Raw genomic sequence first — 25,408 nt, 5'->3', positions numbered from 1 at the left:
TGCCAAGCATTCTTATCTGACACCCTTCTCTCCTTTATTATCCTACATCTCTCACAAAGGATTATTGGTTCTCCCTTCCTGCAGTTTCTTTTTTCATTGCCCACCCTCAACTTCCTTGGACATCACTTTGCTGAACAATGGTTAATATCACTGTTTTCTCACAGGTACTTTGCAGAGCAAGTGACAGAAAACTATACAGTACGTTTTGCTGCATGTTATCTTTTGGTGGTGTGCAGCTCAGACAATGCATAATTTTGGGGCATACTAAGCTTGACATCATTGATTTATGTTACATGCATTAAATAAGGTGCCAAAAGTACTGCATTTGTGCATGAGACCACATGGCCAAATTACAGCAGAATCCCGTTTATCTGGTCTAACTGGGGCAGTGATCAAAACTCTGGATAAACTGGAGAATGAAAAAAATGTGATGCTGCAGTGCCATCTAGTGGCCACAGGAGAGATCGCCTGCTTCTGGCCCTGCAGTCCTGGTTGTTCTGTAACCGGGGAGAACCAGTAAAGCAGGGATTCTCAAACTTTTATACTGGTGACCCCTTTCACACAGCAAGCCTCTGAGTGCGATGCCCCCCGCTATGAATTAAAAACACTATTTTATATATTTAACACATTATAAATGCTGGATGCAGAGCAGGGTTTGGGGTGCAGACTGACAGCTCACGACCCTCCCCCCATGTAACAACCCCCAGTTTGAGAACCCCTGCAGTAAAGGGAGGGTCAGATAAATGGGGTTCTGCTGTGTCTGGCTGCAGTTCTACTGTTGTCTAATTAATACAACTAGAACTCATTGTAGTAACACTGTACAACATTGTAGTAAGTGTGTGTTTAGGAACAGTGGATTATTTTATGGGAACAAGTGTAAAGCAATAAAACAAGTGGCAATAAAACAATTAAGCCAGAGGTTCAAGTCTCTTTAACTTGCAATTGAAAAGTACTTGAAATGTTTAAAAAAGCAACACATACTTCCTTGAAGGCACAAACACTGCCCATTACCTAGCTACAAAAACCGAAACTGCAGAGGTAGTTCAGCTAGCCTTGAGGGTCTTCAGAATCCTTTTAGTCTTGCATTCTTCATCAAAACAGAAGTCTAAGGGCCCGTTCCCATTGCACCCAAAATTCCCTAAGTTCAGTGTCATCATATAAGTGAAGACTGCAGGATCAGACTCTAAAACGTGTCTAATGTAGAACCTGATATTGCTTTGGATATATCCTTACAGAGCTTCAGATCCCAGAGAAGTCCCATGCACCAAGAATTTTCTTTGAATAGAGTTACCTTTGTTATGCTCATAGCACTGTTACACTGGTAATCCCCAAATTTGGGCTGCTGACTTGGCGTGACTGCCAGTGGGGGGTTTTCTAAATCTGGATATGCAGCCTTGATGGCATCTCTAAAGATCTCCTGAATGCGACTGTTGATATTAATCATGCTTTTCACTGACTTATTTCTCTCCTCTTGAAGACTCTGAAAGAAAACAATGTCAAAACTCTAAGGTCACAACATTCTAGGAGAAGTTATTCACACTCTCACTCAAAAGCTGCCTGGCAAATCAGAGCAGATCAGGCTGGGGCACCTAGGTATTAATGCAATACAAACAACAGAAATGCAAAAGCATTATCATCAAAGAATTTGGCTCTCAGTTTCCACAGTCCATAGTCTTTGGACGTACCCTACAGTTATACATTCTCAAGTAAGCGCTACAAATTTTATTTTAGGAACTTCTTACTGACAACAGTCAGACTTAATACTGCTCCTGTTCCCACTGAAGTCAATGGGGAAAAGATTGGGCCTTTTCATACTGTATGCATTATGGCTCGTTCATGTGATGCATAGGAACTTGCCTGGATCCCTCTGCTTTGCCGTGAGTTTCACCTTATATGCATATTTATTAACTAAATATCTCTTCTGAAACATGCCAATTATCTTTGTTGCCTTTATACAGCAATACCTTATTCCCTGTTTTTACTACTTTCTAGATTAAATAGTTTCTCCTACCACTCTCACTTTAGCTTTCATTCCCAGATTTTTAGTACAGAACCTCTACCCTTTGAACTTAACAGTGTTAATACTTTCACTGGTTCAGGTATAGCAAACCTTTTCATACTTTTATGTATGTGCCCATTCGCTGACCTCAGTAAGGTCTCAACTCTAACAGAAGTGCCCTACTCCAAGAATGCAGAAGAGATTATAGGGTGTGCTTAACTGACTACAGGCAATTATAGCAAAATGTTGGCAAAAAGCCACATTGTCCAAAGCATTGTTAAAGAACAGACCTCTATGAACATACCATTTACAACTGTGGCAGCAGAGTGCAGGGTGAAAAGTTGTTACCCAGTATTAGCTATAACAAAATAAAATCTCTTCGCCTGATGTGAAGGAAAGCATACATCAATATGTACTATATTGCCAATTCCTTCCTCCTCTCTCACCTTTTGAAGAACGTTTAGCCGGTACTTAAGCTTTGCGTTTTCGTCTCGTAATCCTTCCAAACTTGGAGATACTTCCAAGCAGCCAAAGTTCTTTAGTCGATCAATCTCTGCAGCCAAGATCTTGATCTCTTTTTCCTGGTAAGTAAAAATAAAATAATGAACGTCAGCTGCTGCGTTTGCATCTGAGGTAACTCTTGGAGTAGATTGCATCAGAACTTTGATCATTAGCCCATTTATTTAAAATATAGCCCAAAAGGAAAACATTAATGAAGCTGAACACTGCTATAAAAGAGTAATTAGTAACAATTAGCACAAGTGTCTTTTGACAGACTCTGACACTGATATTAGTATATTGTTAATGAAAATTCAGAGTAATTATAGGTCTTGTTGTCCCACACACTTAAACATGAGAGCAACTGTGCTCACTTGGGTAGTCCTATTAGCTTCAAAGACATTACTGGGACTTTAATAGGACTCCTTACAGGGGTAAGCGTCTGCAGAGTCAGCTCATCATTTTGTTTTTCTTAAAAAGGTCTAATATTTTTGTAGATGAAAAAAGTACCTTACAAAACCACTACTGCACAAAGGAAAAATAGCCCTTTAACTAAAGGCTGAACAATAAGGCTATATTCAGAGCAGTAAGCCATTCTCCTCTGTCAACTGAGGGCTGGGAGGGCTACAGCTAAAGCTAAGTAGCTCCAAAGTTAAAGTCCCTCCCCCCACACCTTTCTTTTTTGGAGGAAAAAAAAAACCACACAGACACCATTCTGATTTTATTAAAAGTCCCCTTCAGGCTGAGAGTTTTCACACTCAGTTTCATCAGACCAAATGCAGGGTCACATTTTCCTCTGGGGATAAATCCATGTTAGGTGGTACAAGTCCAAGCCTCGAGAAGTTTGAGGTACAATGGAATTAGACACCTGCCGTTGGCCTGTGCCAGCTGACTCAGGCATGTGGGGGTCAGGCTAAGGGGCTGTTTCATTGCAGTGTAGACGTTGTGGCTTAGGCAGCAGCCCGAGTTTGGGGACCCCCCCGCCTTGCAGCGTCCTCGAGCCTACGCACTGGCCCAAGCCTGAATGTCTACACTGCAGTGAAACCATCTCTTTGCTTGAGCCTGATGTGGGTTGTTAATTGCAGTGCAGACATACCCTTTGACTCACTGATTCCAAGGGGGGAAGAGACAATGGTCACACACAAGAGAACGGGCTGTGTACAGCCTTTCAGAGAGTAGATCCACGGGGAACAGTGAAGCCATCTCTGCAGATATCCTCACTCCTATCTGACTGCCTAACCTCTTCTCCTCTCTTGCAGTACAGCTCCTGATACTTGCCCCTTGATAAGGGGGAAAGACCCAGAGAATTCCCATCAATAGTAACTCGTGGGTGGCTGATTTCCAAGGAAGCATGTTCCAGAGACTGATTGCTCCTTAGGTTTTCCCCTCTCCCAGCTCCAGCCAGACCTCTCCTAAAGCCAAAGAGCCCCAACCCTGCAGAGCTAAAGCAAAGGGACCTCCATGGGAGACAACGCGGAATGGAGCCTCTGTTCACCTTTCCACTTGCTTCTCTCTACAGGGCAGAGCAAAGAGGTACATTTAATGGGCAATTTTATCCCACCAAAGTTAAAAGCCATAGAATCCCCTGAGAACAGAAACATTTGCATTGCAATTGCACCGCAGGCTCAGCTTCATTAATAATCTGTCATGTGACCTCATATTCCTTTTTATTTGTATCAACTGAACGATTTAGGTCTTCAGAACTTTGGGAATTATATTTTCCGAGCATTTCAAGCAGCATCTTCTAAGAATTCCAGTACTGTCTACCTCAAGCAAACCAAAAGCATGAGTCAGGCCACAAAAACCCAAATGAGGCTGGTGTAAAAAATTAGATTTAAAAATAATAAATGTGGGGTTCTTTTTATCTGCTTTCTGAGCTCTTCGGTGAACATGCTTCACATTTTCAACTTTTTCTCTTCAAGCATGACAGTCAGAAACTTACTGAAGGCTGGGATTCTCATGCAGTCTCTTGAGATTCTAGGGTCTCTAGGAAAAATAACCTAATATCATCATTAGACTCATGATAAAATTGCATTATAGGAATTCCTGTGACCAGGCAGAGAGCAAACTGTCTTTCCCGAGGTTTCTTTTATACACAATATTCTACCATTTTAAAACTTTCCATATACAAGTGCTCCTCGATCCAGGTATTTAACTTCTGTTTTTGAAATAAATGCAAGTCAAAGACAAAATAAATCAATGACCAATTTGCTCTCACAGAAAAGAAAAAAGAAAAAACAACAACACCCTAACTGGTGGACAGGATATTTCTCACCCTTCCTCATATTTTTGTACAGTTCCAAACTATTTGCACTTTGATATCATTTGGAGACACATTTTTCAAAGAGCTTGACACTGAAATACAAGTTAGAGATCTTGCAAAATGAATAGAGACAGAGAGTTAATTGAATCTTACTATTTTACAATTAAGTTTTTCCATAGAATAATACAAGTTACAGCACAAAGAAGTCAATATACCCAGCAGCAGTGTTGTGAACTCAAGTTTAAGCTTCAGAAAAGTCAGTGTGTGTGTTAAGGAAAGCAAACACACACACTAGTCTTAACACTGTCGTATTGCACACAAACTGAAATCTTCATACAATACCTTTTCTGCAGCAATGTCAGTAAAAGCTTCAAAGCAGTGCTGTAACAAGTTAGTTGGTCAATGCCACCCAAGGATTTCTGAGAAATGAAAATTATTATCCTTATCAAAGAATTTAATTTTCGCTGTCGAAATGAATGCAATTCATGGCCCAACCCAATGGCCAAATTGCTTTCATTTTTCCAGTGGAAAAAATCAATCTAAAGGGCAGGGTCATGCTGAGATATTTGTCTACTGCTGCATGATTATCCTGCACAAAGAAAAACCATGCCCTTCCGCACTAAGGCTTGCCCTCTCCCCCATATCCCCAACAAACATTCACACATTTCCCCATGATTGTACAGAAACAAGAGGTTTGCAGCACAAATGTCCCATGCACTCATGTGGCAGTGAGGCTGACCCCATTTCACAGTGATCTGACGTTGAGAGGTCAGCCTAGGTTGTCACTTGAAACGTCATTTTTCCCCCTCTCCTTTATAAAGTTTTAGCCAAACCCCTGACATTACTTAACCATAGGGGAAAGCAAAGAGTTTTATTATATGACAGATTCTAAAATATCCCATCTTTCTTTGTTGCCACTGGAGGCCCTCAATATTTGCTCACCACAAGCTGGTCTGAATGCAGTAGGAAGGTTACTTAGCATAAAGCATCAAGACTTCTTAAAAGCTCCTGCTCAAGTGCAGCCACCTGTTGTAAGGCTCTCCCCGGTGAGTTCTGACCCCAGGGTAAGTTCCACTGAAGAATTGGTAGCCTTGCCTCAGCACACCACAACACAAATGGCAGCAGCAAGAAGAAGAGATTGGCATGGATAAGCAGCTTTGTCTCAGAGGCTAGCCAGGCCCAGTGTGGGTTTTTCCATTGGCCCGTAGAGAGTGCAGTGTCATCCAAACTGGCACCATCCACGATCTGCCCTCAAGTAAACTGCCAGCCTGGAAACTGGCCACTTAATAAGGTTCTGTCTGTGTAAAACCACGTCAACTTACTCCTGTTTAGCTACAACTTAAACCGGGTGCCAGGATCAACCTAGTACAAAACTTCAAATATTGACTCCTTTGGTATGTCCTGTTGTGATGCAAATCCTGTGATTTACCTAGCCCTCTGGGTAATCACTTGTGAATCCCTAACGGCAGTAATGAGATACATCAATTCTCTATCTTCCATCCGAAATTCATACCACGAAAACTGGGTGCACAAGTACACTCACGCAAAGGCTTACGAATCTTTTATCTGTGACTTCTCTTTCATACTATCATAGAGCTTGGAAGAGCAAGAGTGGGAGACAGCATTACATGCGTAACCAAGAGAAAGATAACCAGGAGAGGAAAGGAAAAAGTGCCATCTGTCCCACTGCTGCCGTGAAAAGGTAACCTTCCCCCCGGCCTAAACACAACTTGTCATTAGAGGGTCATACCTGATGACCACTTCATGAGAAGCTGTGGTGAATGCATGACGCCATGCTGCCATCTCCAAAGGCTCTTTGGTCAGCTGTACTCTAGAAATCTTCCCCTCACCCGTGAATGCAAAATCTAAAGCTTTTTTTAACAAGATTAGTATTGCCCTTAAACTTCCCCAGATACCACTGGTGAATGGTGCATTAAAATGGCATGCACGTATTACACTATAAGGATTGCCTTTATTTGTGAGCAGTGGGCTAGCTCCTACTAACACATGCCCACTCAATTAAATATGGAACAGGCAGGGGAGTGGGGAGAAGAGGGGCGAGAGGTGTGTTCTCTTCCTGAATGGTAGAATCAGATGTTTATCTCCAAAAATGTATTTCAGCTACCAACAACCAACTACCCTCTTTAATTAGATCAGCAATCAAAACAGTCACATGGAATCTTTCCCCTAAAACTGAGCAATTCTCTTTTTTTTTATCTTTTCCTTTTGTCTAGCTATATACCATTTACACCATGGTTGTTACTGTAGCACCTGAGCACCTTTGAATTTAACTTATTTTCCTCTCTGCTGCCCCCTCTCCCTCTACCCACCCTATTGTTCCTGTGTTTCTTTCTCCTCTTGTATCTTCGTTTCACTATTTACGCCAGGTCTTGCATGGCCATACTCCTCATTCCATCTGATGGATGGAAGCATCTCTATCACCATCCCTGTTTGGTCCAGTGAGCAAGAGATTAAGTGTTTGATTGTAGATGCATATATTGCCACTATACCACTGCCACAACTCTCTGTTCCCTGTTTGAGTATCCCCAGACACTGCTCCAATTTCCCTTTGTCTCCCCAGTACTGTTGCTCCTTCATATAGCACTTCACTGATGATGATGATGCTGGAGCAGAATAGCAAAAGTAACATGAACCATGTTAGTTTGAGGCTGCCTTAAGCAGGCAAGGTAGCAATAGCAAAGGCAGGACAAATTCTGACTGCCGTTCAGCTGCATGAGGTCAACAGGAATAGGGAACCAAAACAAGAGGTTTCCATGTGTGTGTGGCATGGCAAAATGTTACGAATCTTCCTGGAATCAAACTGCAGCAACACATGCTGCTTTAGGCAGGACCAGAATAAAGCCTGCCTGAACAAGTTAACCAGAAACCCACCAAAACAAAATAAAAAAGACTAGACTTACAGTTCTGAGGAATATTTGTTTGGAATTGATAGAGCACACTACAGAACCTAGAAGGGCACGAATGGCTGCTATTTATTAATAAACACAAAGGTACGCACTTATAACAGATCTTGAAGGTAGATTTCAGTTAATAAAAGTCCAAGAAACCCTTTATTCCCAAAGCAGGAAATGGGAACTAAAAAAATACCATCCCCGCAGTGATAATACCGTAAAAAATGGGACGTAATAGCTTAGATCAGACACACTCAGTCACTAGCTCTGGAATAACGTGTGGCTCTTTAGTGCCCATGCAAGCAGCTCTCAGGGTTCCTGGGGCTGTTTGGTGCTTCCTTTGTTCTCCCTGATCTCAAGAAGAATGAGTGGAGCACTTAGGATGACTGCTACAAACAAAAGCAGCTCATGGACCTACATGGTATTCATCTGACCCCACTTCACAGCCCTGATAGTAAACTGAATCAGAATCTTCTTCATGAGCAATGACGAAGGCCTGACTGTGGCTGGTGTTTTACCTTTTATAATTTATTTTTTACTTCAGAGATGTCAAGAGTTTTAATGGCCGACCTCCTCAGTTTTATTGGAAGACTCATTTGAGGTCTCAGATGTATGTGGTCGGACTTTTCTGAGACCTCCACAGAAGGGGACAAGCTATTGACTCCTTAAGAGACATAATTTCTTCCAAACGTTTAGTTAAGCAGATGTTACTATCAAACAAAATATAAAAAGATCTTCAAACACTCTTTCCCTTTCAGAAAATCTCTTGATAAGTGTTGTCACAATCCTACTAGGTCTTCACCATCTTTGAGGGTAGACAAATTCTGAATTCTAATGGAGAGAAAGCAGGAAAAAAACTCTTAAAAAACTAAGGGTATGTCTGCATTACCCGCCAGATCGGCGGGCAGCGATCGATCCAGCAGGGGTCAATTTATCGTGTCTAGATACGATAAATCAACCCCCAAACACTCTCCCATCGACTCCTGTACGCCACTGCCGTGAGACGAGCAGGCAGAGTTGACAGTGAAGACACTGCGGTGAGTAGATCTAAGTGCGTTGACTTCAGCCATGTTATTCATGTAGCTGAAGTTGCATAACTTAGATTGATCCCCCACAAGTTGTAGGTTATGCCTAAGGCCACGTCTACACTACAGCATAAAATCGAAATTATTAAAACCGGTTTTATAAAACTGGTTTTATAAAATCGATTTTACGCGTCCACACTAAGGCACCTTAATTCGGTGGTGTGCATCCATGGTCCTAGGCTACCATCGATTTCCGGAGGGGTGCACTCTGGGTAGCTCATTAAAAGAATGAGACCAATAACTTCGATTTCCGTCCACACTAATCCTAAATCGATATAGTAATATCGATTTTAGGATTACTCCTCTCGTTGGGGAGGAGTACAGAAATCGATTTTAAGAGCCCTTAAAATCAATTTAAAGTGCCTTGTAGTGTGGACGGGTACAGCGTTAAAACAATTTAACGCTGTTTAAATAGATTTAACGCTGTAGTGTGGACCAGGCCTAAAACTTTTTGGCCTTCTGAGCACATCGCAAAGCAGCAGAACAAACCCATTTTTTCCCCTTTGTAGATTACCTTTTTAAGCCAAAGTCATTATACTACTTAAGAATTGGACAAATAATTTTATTATATGAAAGAGAAGGCTAACTACACACATTTGAGCTTTGATCCTGTAGTCAGATAGGTTTCTGAAGATCCCTTCACCCATGGTGAGTTGCACTGAATTGGGTCTAATGTTGCCCTTCTCTAAACTTTGGTGGGCAGCATAGTTCTTTTATTTTTGCGCCTTTATGTCTGATATCTCCCTCTTCAATTTTTTTCTATTACCTTCCTCACCCATCTGTTTGTTTCTCTCCTTGCCTTCCTGTGCATTTTTTTGCCTCTGACCTTTTCCTGCCTTCATTTTAGTGCTCTCTTCAGCAATCATGCTTTATGTATGCTTTGCCTGTATTATATGTGACTAATCTTTCCTTCTGTAGTGAAAACTGTGTACAGCAATTCTGAACTAATACAATAGTTAGGTGGCAACCCCTGTAAGAAATGACAAGGTAAGTACAGCAGGGTGTTTGTATATGGTGAGTGGCTAACAATGCACAGCAGATCTGTCTCTCAGAGATTTTGACAAATATGCTGACATAATTAAGGGCTTTCCTACACACAAATGTTATACTGCTTTAACTAAGCCAGTATAGCTAAAGTGGTACAATCTTCCCAGCATGAATGCAGTTATACAGCAGAACTGCATTCACATTAGGTGTTGTACCCAGGGCCGGCTCCAGGGCTTTTGCCACCCCAAGCAGGGGGGGGGGGGGAAGGCCACGATCGTGATCAGCGCCTGCTCCACCGTGCCGCTTTCTTATTCGGCAGCAGGTCCTTCCCTCTGAGAGGGACCGAGGGACCTGCCACCGAAATGCCACCGAAGAACCTGATGTGCCACCCCTTCCCCTTGGCCGCCCCAAGCACCAGCTTGCTGAGCTGGTGCCTGGAGCCAGCCCTGGTTGTACCAGTATAACTGTATCAGTTTTTTTTTTAAAAAGCACACTCATACCACATAGTTATACAGATACCAAAACCATGTGCAGAGAAGTCCTTGGAGCACAAACAGAATCCCAGGTTGGTGTGGAATGAAGTTACAGGCCAGCCTCTTGTACAGCAGCATTGTCACCCTAGGAGGCAGTATATTTGGGTATTGGCCCATTAGCATGCAATTGGTAGGGCTCAGATTGGTAGCCAGCTGGCAGGGGCCCAAGTGTTTTGTACTCAACCCTGTGTGACACAAAGGCACAGTCCCTGCACCTGACGTGCTTACAATCTAAGCAACAGGCAGATGACCCCAAAAGTGTCACTGCCCCATTTTGGGACGATCCCCCTGATTTTTCTACAGTGGCTGAGGGTGGTCAAGTGTCACCATGGCATTGTGTGACTTCACCACCAAAGACCCACACCCAGCGCCACAGTCTCAAGTCAGGCCCCTCTGCCACCGCCAAAGAGCCAGCACCAACTTGCCCCCGGGCCGCGGAGCAGCCTGCCTACCCCGGTGCCAACAGACACCCCCCCGGGTGTCACTGGACCCTCTCGGGCCGCGGAGCAGCCTGCCTACCCCGCTGCAAATGGAACCCCTGGCAGGGCCGGCGCTACAGTTTTCGCCACCCCAAGCAGCGCACCGAATTGCCGCCGCGGAGGGTGGGGCCAGTCCGTGTGCCCTTAGGACGGCAAACGGGTTTCCGCGACGGCGGCAATTCGGAGGCAGCTTCTATGTTTAGCTGAAGCCGCCGCGGAGACGCGCCTGCCGCCCTAAGGGCACACGGACTGGCCCCGCCCTCCGCGGCGGCAATTCGGTGCGCTGCTTGGGGGCAAACAGGGACTGCCGCCCCTTGCAGATGGCCGCCCAAGCAGCAGCTTGGAATGCTGGTGCCTGGAGCCGGCCCTGACCCCCGGTGCCACGGGACCCTCTCGGGCCGCGGAGCTGCCTCCCCATTGGACACGCCCCGCTACGAGCCTCCCACCCCCTGAACCCTCGTGCCAGGACAGGCTGCGGGCAGCGCGGCCGAGCTCCCTCCCTCCAGCCCAGGACGGAAGCGGGAACCAGAACAGCGCGCAACATGGAGCCACCCGAGCTGGGGCGAGCGTCCCTCTCCCGGGGGAGGCGGGGCTAACCTGCTGCAGGAGCCGAGCGGAATATTGAGCCACGTGAGCCTCCATTCTCACCGGGGCCCCGGCGGCTGAGCAAAGCGGAAGCGGAAGGAGCTACGCGCCGGAAGCGGAAGGAACGTGCCACACAGAGACGGGAAACTCACAGGGAAGAGCAAGGGAAGGTGCGCCCCCAGGGCTCGGTCCGACCCTTGCGCACGCGGAGCCGGGCCTGACTTTAGTGCGTGTCCCACTGCGCTGCTCCAAGGGGGCGGCTGGGGCTACCCCCGGGCTGGAGCAGAGGCCGCCCTCCTTCGCGGGCAGGGCGGGTGAACGCGCTGGGCTGCCGACAGCATGTCACCGTGACGGACGTGCACAGGCACAGCGCCGCAGCGGTGGTTTGGCAGCTCAGTGGAGGATCTGAGCGTGTAAGCAGCTGCGCGGTGCGCATGAACGGTCCCCACAGGCGGAGGGCTGCAGTTAGTGTGCTTGCGCCAGAGCCTGCCCCTCTTTACTAAAGATTGCCTGTGTGCCTGCCTAGCGTGGAGCTGTCTGGAAATAGAGGCTCTCGCTGTTATCCATGGGGTGCGGTTTGATTTTAAAAAGGCCCAGAGTGAGTGAGGCCCAGGATTTTAGAGGCATAGCGGGTGAGGCAATCTCTTTTATTGGACCGCTTCTGTTGGTGAGAAAGACACGCTTTTTAGCTACACGTAGCTCTTCCTGGGGCCTGAAGAAGAGCTGTATGTAGGTGCAAAGTTTGTCTTTCTCACCAACAGAAATTGGTTCAATGAAAGATATTTCCTCAGAGGCTTTGTCACATTGAGTCCAGGCAGGTGGTCACCAGGCGCTCTGAATGCAGTGCCAGTCACCACCCTCTTTCTTGGGAGCAACAATGACTCATTCAACTGAATGTTCAGTGCTGTTATGTAGTGTGCATAAATAAACTGATAAGGTATAGAGGAGATAAATTGGGTGGATTGGTGGGTGAGATGGGGTGAGCTGCTACAGCAGAGTCATGGAGGAAGAATTTACAGTGCACAGGGGAATTTGTCATTGTGAGGCTGCAGCTGGAGATTCATGATTACTGCCATGCCATTACAAGAATTCGCTAAAGTTTCAGGGTTAGGAGAGCAGCCCTACTCAGTACAGCAATAGTCCACATGCAGTGTATAGTGTTAATTCCCTTATTCCCATAACTGCTTTAATAAGATATACTTATTGATGCTTCAGCATTGAAGTGCCTCTGCACAGCACCACTGTCCATGGTAACGGCAAGGGGCATAATGGATTTTTGGTTGCACAAAATAATACGATTTTTGTCCCCATAACATGGGTAGGAGTATAGGGCAATGGCACTGAATATTGTTACTATACTGCTACAGGCAGTGGTAGTTTTAGTTGACATCTCAGTGCTGAGAGTAATAAAGGTATAGAGAACACAGCTGCTATTAGCATCATGAAGCCACCTGAGCCCATATACCATTAACTTGTTTACTGCGTTGGTGTCATCCAGTCTTACCAGGGAGTGGCATGGAATGGCCTCCTACCACAAAGGAAGAAATAAGGCAGCCATCCCTAGAAACCTTTGGGAGAGGATTGCAGTCTCTCTCTGAAATTTCATTGAGGTTACAAAAGACATCTCTGTATGCATAAATAAGATGTTCTACATAGCCCTCCCTCACACTCCCCCAGCCTAACCCAACAGCAGAATGAAAAATAGATACCCACTCTACCTCTGTGTGTTGTACTTATACCTCTTCTCATACAAGTAAAACAATGAAGTCAATACCTGTGTTAGTTAACTGGGGGATGGACTAGGCGCTGTCTTTTAAACCCTGTAAGGAAGAATGCATGCACACACTTATCCAAGGTCCCTTTCCCTTCTTGGGGCTCATCTGTGCTTGTCTGCTGGGACTGGCTAGATCAGTGGTCCCCAAACTGCAGGACACACCACCTCAGGGGGCCATGGAGGAATGTTCAGGAGGATGCAGCAGGGCTGAGGTCAGCCGCCATGAGGGGGAGGGAGGGAGCGCCGTGTAAACCAGGCCTAAGTTTTTTCAAGCTCGTTACTTCCAGGCCAGCTGCTACTAAAATGATGTGATTACAACTCAGCCATCTTTAAGGTCATTCATGAGATCTGTTTCTCCATGGATTCTACATATAATTCACTGTTCGCTTCAGTACTTCTTATATGCTAGTTAGAAACTGCTATTCAAGGGGTTCCAACATGTCTAATTTTCAAATTCAAAAGATAGCTAGAGATGGCAAAGACCTTGTATTGCTGAATCCATCTCCCTACAAGTGCTGGATTGCTGTTTTCTCCTAAAACAGACTTGAAGGAGACAAGGTAAAGATATAAAATTTAAGCTTTTGTTTCGCTAGCATAGTTAGGTGGGGATGTATCAAAGACTAACATTTCAGCTAACTTTTGGCATTTTAAGAGTACAATACAGTAAGAGTACAGTAATTACAAAAGTTACATTACAATTATTGAGTAACCACACTGGGTTTGTTTTCAATATGTAATTACCATTAAATTAGATAGCCAGAAGGTTGCTTATATTACTGATTTACAAATTCCCCCTTTGCGGAGCTAATCAATATATGTACTGTTGGAAGACATGTATATTAAACTACATTGTATTTTTTACTAATTGTTCTAAATCATAACTAGGAAGGTCACTATATGTGAATCAGTGTTGAGTACAGAGGTATCAAAAGGTATTACAGTACTCATATTACAAAGTGACCCTGTTTATTCCACCACTTTCTTAACTCCAGTCAGTTTTGAAGGTAACATTAAAAAGTCAGTGCATACATTGCTATACATGGTCTAACTACTACGGTCACTACAAATAAAGTAAAACATATCAAATCCCTATACAAAGTTCATTCTTTCTACGTATCACTGCATTATCAAGCAGTGGAAGTCTTTTAAGATCTCTCCTGTCAAGAGACTTTAATGAAGAATGCTGTGTCAACTGAGTGTTTTATTAAGTGGTTTAACTCTGCCTAACTAACACATCTAATCTAGCTTTAAGATTTGTCTATAGTTCTCAACACTGTTGTATTAAGTACATGATTCACTGAGGACATAGGGGCCGATTCTATGGGTGCTCCGGGGTTGGAGCACCCCCGGGGAAACCCCTTGCCCCAGCTTGCCTCCTCTCCGCCTCCTGCCTGAGCACGCTGCTACGTCCTACTTCTCCCCACTCCCTCCCAGCGCTTAGCACTGCAAAACAGCTGTTGGCGCTTGTGAGTGAGGATACCGATTTTAAGTTAAAGCTACAGGGTGGAGCTGTTCATGAATAAGACTGTTAAACTGATCATTTTAGAGATTTGGAATGCATCTGGCGTACTTTGGAAGCTAAATACAATTGTAAGATATCTATGACCTAATGAACAAGCCGCTCTCCAGGTCCAATTCCCACTGAGCCGGTCCACCAGTTGTATTTTTCTTCAAAGGATTCCTCTTGTATCCCACTGTGAGGGGATGTGCAGATTCCACTGAGTGTTTGGCAGAGAGAGTATTAAAACCCTGTGTCCAGAAGTCTATGGGGAACTATGCCCAGACATCCAGGGCCACTGTTGTTGTTTCCTCTAACGTGTAAGATTTATATGTAAGTGTCCACATGAAAGTTTATCTCCTACTTTACATTATAGTTAAATACAATTTCTTAGGAGTAATCTTTTTTTAAAGACTTGATGCAGGTTTATTTTATTATGACCACTTAAAGTTAGTTTGGAAACATCCCCTATTCCCACCCCAAACATACAAGTGTGTAGACCAACTATGTAATTTTGTAATATTTTTAATTACCATTAATTCTGACAAAACCATTACAGTATACATAGGATAAAAATGTATAGTTGCCTGTTAAAATGTTTCATACATAAAAAAATAGTATATACATCAGGAGACCTGCATTTTAAAAGTATTTGTCAGCTTTAATGGACAGAGACTAATGTAATTTAGTCTTTATTCTGGACTTAATTGCATTCTCTCCCCAATTCCACCCCACCATAGTAGAGTCATTACTATAAAGGTGGTTTGCAAAGGTTAGAAGTTTTTGAGAAAATAAAAAATTAGCACAATAAAAACCATTCAAATCAGCTTTTTCAAGTTAAATTACCCAAATATTATATAACAAAGCAGCTAGTAGTTTGATAAAACTTAGCTATCAATTATAGTAATTCTGGACAAAGTAGTCACATCTCTTTTTCATAATTTTGTAGAGTACAGCAATATGGTAGAATTTTTTTTAAAGCAGCATTATTCAAGTACTCAATACTAGGTAATTTACTATAAAATTATAAGATTTTAAGAGCTTTTTGATTTTAGCAGCAATACACCAAGTTTCATAGTTTATTTTTACTGACTGGAAATCCATTATTTGACATAATATCTTTTACAAACAGCCAGTAACAAATCTGAGTAGTGAAATGCATTGTATTGACTTGGCAGAGGGCCTGATATAACTCCTATTAAAATTAATGGAAAGACTCCATTGAATTTAACGGGACTTTGATCAGGCCCTAAAATGATCAGGGTATTTTTTTCCCACTCCTACAAAACAGTGCAACTTGTACGGCTAAAAATTTGAATTAGATTCTTGGTAGTGCAACACTGGGTCAAATTCAGCACTGGGATGCAGCTCTATGACTTCAGCAGAGTTACACCTTCTCACACAGGGGCTAACTGTGGTCCTTCATATATATTAGTATGTAGTGCCCTCATTCTGCAGAGAGTCTTATTTACTTGGAACAGTCCATTTTTGCAGAACAGAGGGTGTAGGTTTACTAACTTAACTCTTTTTTGTATCATATAAAGCTTCCAGTGCTCTATTCTGTGGAGCACCTGTTCAGTCACCAAATGCCCCAAACAAATTAATGATCCAAAGGAATGTGTACATTAAACTTTGTGAGAAGGAGTTCAGTCTAAGGGAGTGCACAAAAAATAAACAGTATCTCTAATACTATGGAAAGCATAATCTCTTGATACACTGGATCCAAACTTGCCATTTGAATACTCCAGTTGGCACTCGGGATTAAAACAGACTGAGCAGTTCAGCTCTTACTAAACACCCGGATGTGGATTGAACACCCACATCTGAAAGCTGGGCTCAGAGTCACAAGCATTAAAGACTAAACTGTCTGCAGAGATGAATTAGTGACAAAGCTGTCAAGTATATCATGCAAATCAATTTGGGATGTGCTAGAAAAGACAGGATGGTTAAACACTGGTGCTTTCACACGTTTACTTTGTATATTTGTATACATATTAGTTGCTTTTTCTGCATTATTATTTTAAACTGTAGAAAAATAAGTAATAAAATATTCCTTAAGCAACTGTAGGGACTTCTCTTTATATGTAAGGACAAAAATCTTTAAAAGCACTTGAATGACTTTGGAGCCTAAGTCCCACTGAGTTACTTGCTAAAAAATACTCTGAAAATAGAGTTTAAAAATGGTAGAATAGCTATCCCAGGTTAGTGGATTAGAAAAGGAATGAGATAGCTGTGCCCCACTTGATGGGAATAGTTGTATTAAAATAACAAAAAAGAGAAAAAAGATACATTCATCCAGAAAGCTCACTTTATTAAAAAAACCTAAAATTGACTTACATCCCATGTAGCCCTCCTCCTACAGCAGTGGCTTTCAATGGGCTTTTGGAACTTGTTAAACAAACAGATCCATTATAAACATGAGCTGAAAGTACAAATCTCAAAAAAGTGCAAGTATTTCAACTCCACACCCATGTTTATGACCTAGCGGGAAATGCAAACACTTCACAGCTCAGAGTATTCGTTCACAGCACTTTAGAATCAAAAAAATGGTTCCCTGCATTCTCTATATTGTACAAAATATTAACTAGGAAGAGTTTGATGTGTTATAGCCATAGAACATAGCAGTGAGGTTCCTTCAGATTTATTTTATTGCAGTAAAACCTCTAAAAGGTAGAGCTGTACAAAATAAGTCTAAATAGAATATTATTATTTAAGAACAGCACTTCAGGCTGCATTTGTTCTTATTTAAAATTCTTTCCCAAAAATACATTCCTAAATATACAAACTATACAATCTTGTCACTTTAATGCTGGTTTTTCTAATGATAGAACAAAACTAAAAAAGTCTTTAGACATTAAAAAACAGACAAAAGCTCTAACGTACAAATGATTGGTACCTTCATAATACCACATAAATAACTTCAGCAAAACCGAACTGTATTTATGGAATGGTCAGGGAAAACAAATACTTTATGGTGATTAAACATCATCTGCAGAGAGAGTTGGAATGTTTATCCTCGGTCGTGTGAAAAATGCCATCTTCTCTCTAAAAAGAAGACCACCACCAGTTGTTAATACAATAAAGAATCCACTAGCGATTTGGACATTCTAAGAGAAGAACAACTGCCCGGACAAAAGACTGCCCAGGCAACTAATACACAAAAATAAAAGCCCCATGCTTCACCACACACAAAACACGCCTCTTATTTACATTTCAGAGACAGGCATTGTAAGTGGATACAGTAAAACTAACAAAACTGTACTTGTTACAAAAAAGTGTCACTTTGCAACTATCATACCATTTTAGGTCTCATAAATGTGTTACAAAAAGACAGCCATAGGTGATTCATTTATTAAACAAAGGGATAGATAAATTAAGCAGCATTGTGCTACTGCCTGTTACGGAAAATATTGGGATCTAATCCTGTTCTCATTGAAATCAATGTGAATTCTGTGGATTTAAATGAGCGCAGGATTTTAATCTTGGATAAGAAAATGCAGATCTCTCTATCTCAGGCAGCACAGTAACTGTCTTTTGTAAAGGACACTTAAATTTGTGGTGAACTGAAGTTATCCAAAAGAAAAAAAAAGTAGTTTGTTTTGTTTTTGTTTTTTTTTGCAGCAATAACTTTCTCCTCTTTAGAGACATTCCTACCTGAATGATTGTACCTCCAGGGGCTCCTTACGACTCTGTCCTCGTAGCCTGTGTACATCCTTGGCCGCTGCTCTCATCATTTTATCCGCTTTCAGCTCACATTTGTGTTCTGTTTTCTCAGCCTAATTGAGTGATGAAGAGAGTGAAATCTTATGTACAATTTAGAAGATACCAACTCATTCTTCCCTAAACCAACAAGCTCATGTTATGGTAAAAAGGTTATTTCATTTGTATGTTGAAGAGGAGAAATAAAGGCATTCTGGTGAGATCAACTATGTGGGGCCATAAACCATAGAAGCTGGAATAAGATTTAATAGGAGTTTTCCACCTCTAATATGCCCATTCATTTTGAATACAATGCAGCCCTTCTGCAATGTCTATTCCAGACTATTGGCTGGAATTGTGGCTGTTGACCCCTGGGCAACCCCTCTGTCTGGGGTTTGAGACCAGCAGATCAGCTTCAATGAGCATCCAGCAGTACCATCAGCAGCTCAATCCCAAAAGCCCCCTGCATGCCAGCCTGTTCAGAGCCAGAATGAAACCCTTGCACAGCAGATTCAAAAGCCCCCTTGCACATCAGTACCGTCTGCCTCAATTCCAGCATACGGGCTCTTGCAAAGTCTGTGTGGTATAGAGGGAGCCCTTAGCACCTGGGTGGACTTCATGCAGAAGGAATATAAGTCAATGGCACAGTGTGTGTGTGTGTGTGGGGGCATTTACACGATTAGGAAGCTGAAGTATAAGAGGGATGAGATGTGTGCCTTTCATATGAAAGAGGATGAAAGCACTGTGCCTCCAGATGCACTCTCTTTGGACTAACCTGGGGAACTAGTTAAGATAAAAAAAAAAAGTTGAAAGTTTAGCTAACAATTAGAAGTCTATCATCAAAGGGATTATCATCAAATAAAGAACAATCCCATTTTTTTTGTGAAATTGCCAGAAACCTGCCAACTTTGCTATTGCCTCTACTTCAGCTCAGCTGCTGAAAAATTGACAGTAAGTAAGTAAGAAATGCGTGTAAGAGGATCTTGCCCACATGCTCAGGGTCTAACATGCTTACTTGTTCATAACATGATTTTAAAACCTTTTACACCGTGTATCAAGAGATCCCTTCCGCAGGCAGCTTTTAAAAATAACAAAACAACAACTGAAATATGGCTCTGTGCAGGCTTGATCCAAAAGACTCTAGCCAACCGAGCATCTCAGGGCAAGATCCTCTGACCAGACATATTTCAATTGTTGTTGTTGTTTTTAAAAGCTGCCTGCGGAAGGGATCTCTTGATACATGGAGTAAAAGGTTTTTAAATCATGTTATGAAAAAGTACAAAGATGCCTTACACACATTTCTTACTGTCAATTTTTCAGCAGCTGAGCGATGGTTCTTCAGAGGACTTGGAGGTTTTGGACACCAACAGTTCCAAAGGACCAAGCGGTTTGGGCCTGATCTGTTTTTGCCCAGACACAAAACCAGATGCTCCACAGAATGCTGAAACAGCGGAGGACGCTTATTCTGTAGGCTTGTACTATCTAAAGTTGAGGGAGAAATTCGGTATTAAGCAGGTGCGAGTTCATAACTGTGATGCATGTAATTGTACGAGCGGCTGTGCAACGGAATCATCAAGCACTGCCTGAGAGAGAAACAAAATGAGTATTGTCCTAGGTGTGCCATAGATGACCCTGGTCAGAGGCATCATGTCTCCGTGTACTGGTCTTTAGATGATGTGAATTGTAAAATTAAAGAAATTAGCGGTAGTTTGTGTATGGAGAGTGTGTTAAATGTCATCATCACGCTGGGATACACACGGCAGTGCCTCTGTTTAACCCAGAAACATTTAGCTCTAAGGGCAGAATTGGTGGGCAAAGTGACAGAGGCAGAGGACCCAGATAGCGTTTTAGATGAAAGACTCAAATCGACAAATAAATGTTTAATGCAAAATGTTGAACGTCTTCTTCGTTCAGCAAAATTACAAAATCTTGCTAAGAAAAAACACCAACAGTTAGAGCATGTTTTGGGAACAAAATGGGCTGTGTTGTAAAATAAAATGTCAGTTGAAAATAACTGTGTAAAGCGTGTTTTTATGGAGTTCAAGGGATGTGGGATTTATCAAAAGGGCGGTAGGTTGCCCCTGTAGTATATGCACAGTTAGGTTACAGTTTGTCAACAAGAAGAAAAGGTATATGAACGGCCTGTTCCTCTAACAAAAGGCCCAACCACCTCACCCAGCCCTGGTGTTTGTGCATGAGGGTTATAGGCTCCCTATGGACCGTTGCAAAGCAGCCCCAGAACCCCTCTTAAATCATGCCATCTTTCGCTTCGGCTGTACCTTTTCATTTTCCACCCCAAGGCCCTCTGCATTAGGACTTAATCATAGCCCCTCTGATTTCAACAATGTCTCAGGTCTCTTGTCTACTGTTTCATATTATTTAATGCTGTACATAATCTAGGGTTACAGTTTGCATAAAAGTGTTTTATAAAAACAAAACAAAATATATCCTCTAGGGGCTTAGACAAGATAACGATACACAAAATTGTAATTATTGCTTTGCAGAGCTTGCTACAAACTATCTTTTAGCTTGTTTTTGTTAATATTTCTGACCAGCCATAAGATGGCGGAGATAATACGTCATAAAGTGGGAAAGTGCTTCCAAATGATAAATGCTTGCCCACGTTAAAAACAACTAACACAGACAGGCTGCCTACAAAGCCGTTTCACTAAAAAAGAGTTATCAACATGCCCCCTAAAACTCAGGACAGCTTTCTTACTCCCATGGCCTGATCTCTGTGGCTCTGGCTTTGTTTTTTTTTTTTTAAATTGTCCTTGGTTTAGATTTAAAAAAAAACATTTAAAAAGAAGAAAAAAAGGGGGGAGGGAGAAGAGTGTGGGTGGGTGGCTGTGGAGAGCGGGGATGAGGAAGGCTCTATCTCTCTGGTAAAAAAACAGCTAACTCTTTTACATAAGCTATTTTTTCTTGTTTTTTGTATAAATCCAAACTTTAAAAAAGCAATCTTGGTTTGTTTTTTTATTAAAAAACACATATGTAAACTCCCCTCAATTGCCAGTTTTCATATTCATACCCAGTTGTTGTTTTGGTACTTTAAAAACACTATTTTTAAAAGAACAGGCTAGTATCTTAAGCCTTTTTAGTTCACTAAACTTCTACAAAATATCCATAAGAGGGGCCTTGTTTTGTTACAGCTCAGGCAATACTGCTTTTTCATAATAAACTTAAAAAAAACAACAACAAAAAAACAATGCTTCAAATAGGCCTCACTGCATACGGAATATCCTTTAAAAAGGTCACATTATGTTACATCTCAGTCAATTCTGTATTTTCGTGTTAAATGTTAAAAACTTTTATATAATGAAACACTGCATGTTTAGCAAGTGTTAAAAGTACGGGGGGAAAGTCAAGAGGTGAGGGTATTCTTCAGACAGGCTATCTCTAAGCTTCATGCAGTCACAAAGTGGTGATTTTTGTCTTTTACAATCAGTAAATGGAATAAAATACTTGTTATAACTTTCATAAAGTATCTTTCAATGCAAACTTGCTATTTTTAAAAACTTTAACAGCATTTATAAAAAAGTTAGAAAAGAAGTCTGTATAAAAAAACCAGCAAACTGGAGGAGTAACCCCTGGAGCCTTGCTAAGGCAGACTATAGTGCATGAAGCACTGCTAGCCTAATTAGTCTTATCTGTTTTAAAATGTAAAGAAAGCTCCGGCTCCAGCCTGTATTGTATTATTTTAATAAAATCTGTGGACCCAAAAACAACACCGGAGCTTGTAACTGTCTCTCAGCACAGGGGTTGCAAACATTTAAAAACAAAGACATTCTAATTATGCAACAACAACATTCACACTTAAATCTAAAAGCCCTAGGACAATAAAAGCTTACCATAACTTTCACATGGATTTGTTAAAAAGTGGGGAGGAAAATAAACTTCTCTCTAATCCACTGGATTACAAAATAAGGGGGATATAAAACTAGCTGTTACTAAGGTTCTGTGGTTTTCACACTAGCATGTTTTCTGCATGCCTTTTTTTTTTTAATTGAAACGCATGTAAAAATGTTAAATAAAGGGCTGTGTCTTCATACAGGCTAGTCTTTTGAAGTGTTTATTCCTTTACAAAACTTAATATAAGTTTCACTTATATTTGTTAAAAAGTAGGCAAAGAAGCAGCCTTCTTATCTCTGATCTACTGTCTTACAGGGGCTGTTTTTGCTGACAGCTGCTTTGCTGGAAAAGCCTGCTGTTTCAAACTGTCCTTACTAAAAAAAAAAAATGACCAGTGCCAGCCTAAAACCTGGGGGGAAACTTTTTTATCAATATACATTACTTTTATAAACAGATTTTCTGTGTTTTTAACCAATAGTTGTTTCTGCATATTTACATTTCATTAAAACACTTATGCCAATGGGGCTAAATGAAAAAAAAAGTTTTTTCAGGTAGCCTGTTTTTCAAAGGGGTCTTCTTTTCTAATCCACTACCTTCAAAAGGCTCTTTCAAGTGGTTCTGACTAAAAACTTGGGGGAAACTTTTTATTAGTAAGGGTTTTGTGGATTTAGGTCAAGGGTGCTTCTGCATGCTCTTTTTATTGAAACACCCCTATAAATAAAGGAATGTGTCTTCAGGTAGGTTTGTTTTTTAATGTGTTTATTTAATAAGTTAAAAAGAGGGGGTTTTAAACATTACTTTAAAAAACGCATTTTAAAATTGTTTATAGTATGTGGTGTTCAGCTTTTGTTACAGGGTCCTGGTTTAGATAGATAAGAGCAGAGCAGGGCTTTGCTGCAGCTTCACAGTTTTTACTAAAAAACAACCCATGTGAGTCTAAAACCTAGTGAAAAACTTCTTTACCACTATACATTACTCTTATAAACAGGTTTTCTGTGTTTTTAAACCCTGAACGGTTTCTGCATACTTACATTTTATTAAAACACTTATGCCTACGGGGCTAAATAAAAAATGTGTCTTCATATAGGCTTGTCTTTTCAAGTGTTTATACCTTCACAAGCCTTTCACCTCTATATGTTAAAAAAGTGGGAAAAGAAAAACTACTTCTCTCGAATCCAATGGTTAACAAAATAAAGGGTTTGTAAACTGGCTGTTACTAAAAACCTGGGGTTTTAAACCTAGGGTGCTTCTGCCTGCTTTTTTTTATTACAACACACCTGCAAATAAAGGGATGTGTCTTCATATAAGTTTGTCTTTTGAAGTGTTTATCCCTTTGCAAAACTTACTGTAACTTTTACTTGCATTTGTTAAAAAGTTTGGGGAATAAGCAGCCTTCTTATCTCTTATCCACTGGCTCACAGATGCCGTTTTTGCTAACCTTGACTTTGCTACAAAAGCATGCTGTTTCAAATTGTGCTTACTGAAAAATAACCCACATTAGTCTAAAACTTTTGTCACTATACATTACTTTTATAACCCTGGGTTGTTTCTGCATGCTTTTTTTTTTTTTTTTTTTTTTTTTTTTTTTTAAGTAAAACACTTATGCCAAGGGGCCTAAATAAAGAAATGTGTCTTCAGATAGACTTGTCTTTTCAAGTGTTTATTCCTTTACAAGTCTTTCACCTCTATTTGTTAAAAAGTGGGAAAAGAAACAAACTACCTCTCTCTAATCCAATGGTTAACAAAAAAAGGGTTTTATAGACTGTGTTACTAAAAACCTGGGGTTTTAAACCTGGGGTGCTTCTGCCTGCTCTTTTTTTATTGAAACACTCCTGTAAATAAAGGGCTGTGTCTTAGGTTTGTCTTTTCAATTAAATATATCTTTGCAAAACTTAATGTAACTTTTACTTGTGTTTGTTAAAAAGCAGGTAGAGACGCAAACTCCTCTGTGATCCACTGACTCACAGAGGCTGCTTGGCTAACAGGAGCTTTGCTGCAAAAGCCTGTTGTTTCATATTGTGTTTACTAAAAAATAACCCGTTAGTCTAAAACCTAGGGGGAAACTTTTAAAAATTGTTTGTTACTAAAAGCTTATGGTTTTAACTTTTATAAAAACCCCTATGCATTTTTGTATTCACTTTTTTACCATGTGCTTACTAAACAGGCTCTGCCTTAGTAAATTCCCTTTTTAAACCTAGTTTTCAATATTATTTAACTTTTTCTTAACCCACCCTGATGGTTAATACACCTTTTACATTTATCTCAAAATTTTCTATTCTTTAATAGCCTACCAACCTAGGCCTTTACCATCATTTCTCCTTACTCAAACTCACTAAAAATCTCTATTCTTTCAAACTAGACCTTCAAAAACAAAAATCTTTCCATTCTTTCATAACCTGCCCTTTACAAACCTCTCTCCTTACTCAACAACATCCAATAACCTTTTTTTCCCTTTTTCTCTAAACCTTACCCAAAATTTTCTTTTTTCATCTTGAAACTCTCTCACACTATTCTTTCAATCTTTTTCTCTCAATGTACCCAAGCACAAACACACACACAATTTTTCAAAATGGCTGACGCAACCAAACGTCAGTATCATTGGAAACAGGGTGGGAAGGCGGGACGTAAGCCCTAAATGGGGCATGGAAACCTGACAAAAATGCATGATGATGAATGCTATCGAGCGGTATACTACTCAGGGCTATTCAGTCATTTCTGGAGCTTCCCCCGCCTTATCTATAAATCCCATTCTTTTTGAAGCATTGAGTTTTATTTTTAAACTCTCTAGAGAGAAAGGGAATGCATTTTGAACAGAAAGGCAACTTCCAGAAAGATAAAAAATTGTTTTGTGTGATAATCTTTAGTGTTTCCAGTTTTCATCAGTATCCTTTTCATCACTGCCATCTAACCCACTCCTTGATGGTAGATGCTTTCAGAACTGTCAAATAAAATGCAGTTTTAATAATCTGGAAAAAAAAAGACATTTTCTGTTATGGCCAACTGTGCATCCTGCATGATTAATATTCCCAAATCATTTCATTGTGACATAAGGTAGGCCACCGAGGATTTCCATTCTAGTGATTTAAAACCAAAACAAATACTTGCTGAAAAGTTTTAGTTAGTGCCTTGTTTCTTTTATACCAAACATATTCTGAAAGCACGATTGCTAGAAGATGAATATTGAAACTACGTAAACATCGGTCAAGTTGTCTGTCATATTTCACTATCCTCCTGGTTTGGTTTT

General features: G+C 41.1%; 2 protein-coding genes and 1 long non-coding RNA gene across 7 annotated transcripts in view; 1 reads left to right on the top strand and 2 right to left on the bottom strand.

The window, feature by feature from the left end:
- Window positions 1-11,500, bottom strand: part of RARS1 (arginyl-tRNA synthetase 1) — a 34,424-nt gene extending 22,924 nt beyond the window's left edge. The window contains exons 1-4 of one of the 4 annotated variants that reach the window (XM_050962667.1): window positions 11,354-11,434; window positions 5,103-5,179; window positions 2,446-2,580; window positions 1,292-1,480 (exon numbers count right to left, since the gene is read on the bottom strand). In XM_050962667.1, the coding sequence (XP_050818624.1) occupies window positions 1,292-1,444 (153 nt within the window). In that variant the 5' untranslated portion in view covers window positions 1,445-1,480; window positions 2,446-2,580; window positions 5,103-5,179; window positions 11,354-11,434. Of the gene's footprint in view, window positions 1-1,291; window positions 1,481-2,445; window positions 2,581-4,439; window positions 4,483-5,102; window positions 5,180-5,702; window positions 5,768-11,353 lie in introns of those variants that run through there. The other 3 variants (XM_050962666.1, XM_050962669.1, XM_050962668.1) reach the window with 3 other exon arrangements.
- On the top strand, window positions 11,396-20,326 carry LOC127055677 (uncharacterized). Of its 2 annotated transcripts, none has more exons than XR_007775538.1 (2): window positions 11,396-13,673; window positions 18,389-20,326. It is a non-coding gene; the product is annotated as an uncharacterized LOC127055677 (long non-coding RNA). The 2 variants fall into 2 exon arrangements; XR_007775537.1 differs by having other exon boundaries at window positions 18,235-20,326.
- WWC1 (WW and C2 domain containing 1) overlaps window positions 17,559-25,408 on the bottom strand; it is a 138,869-nt gene continuing 131,019 nt past the window's right edge. Inside the window, exons 22-23 of the mRNA XM_050962549.1 lie at window positions 18,268-18,389; window positions 17,559-17,658 (exon numbers count right to left, since the gene is read on the bottom strand). Coding sequence (XP_050818506.1) covers window positions 17,592-17,658; window positions 18,268-18,389 — 189 coding nt within the window. The 3' untranslated portion in view covers window positions 17,559-17,591. The remainder of the gene's footprint in view (window positions 17,659-18,267; window positions 18,390-25,408) is intronic.

Source organism: Gopherus flavomarginatus, chromosome 7, assembly GCF_025201925.1.
Source record: "Gopherus flavomarginatus isolate rGopFla2 chromosome 7, rGopFla2.mat.asm, whole genome shotgun sequence".
NCBI classification, from domain to species: domain Eukaryota; kingdom Metazoa; phylum Chordata; order Testudines; family Testudinidae; genus Gopherus; species Gopherus flavomarginatus.
The sequence above is the reverse complement of the archived record's forward strand: the minus strand, read 5'-3'. Positions and strand labels throughout refer to the sequence as shown.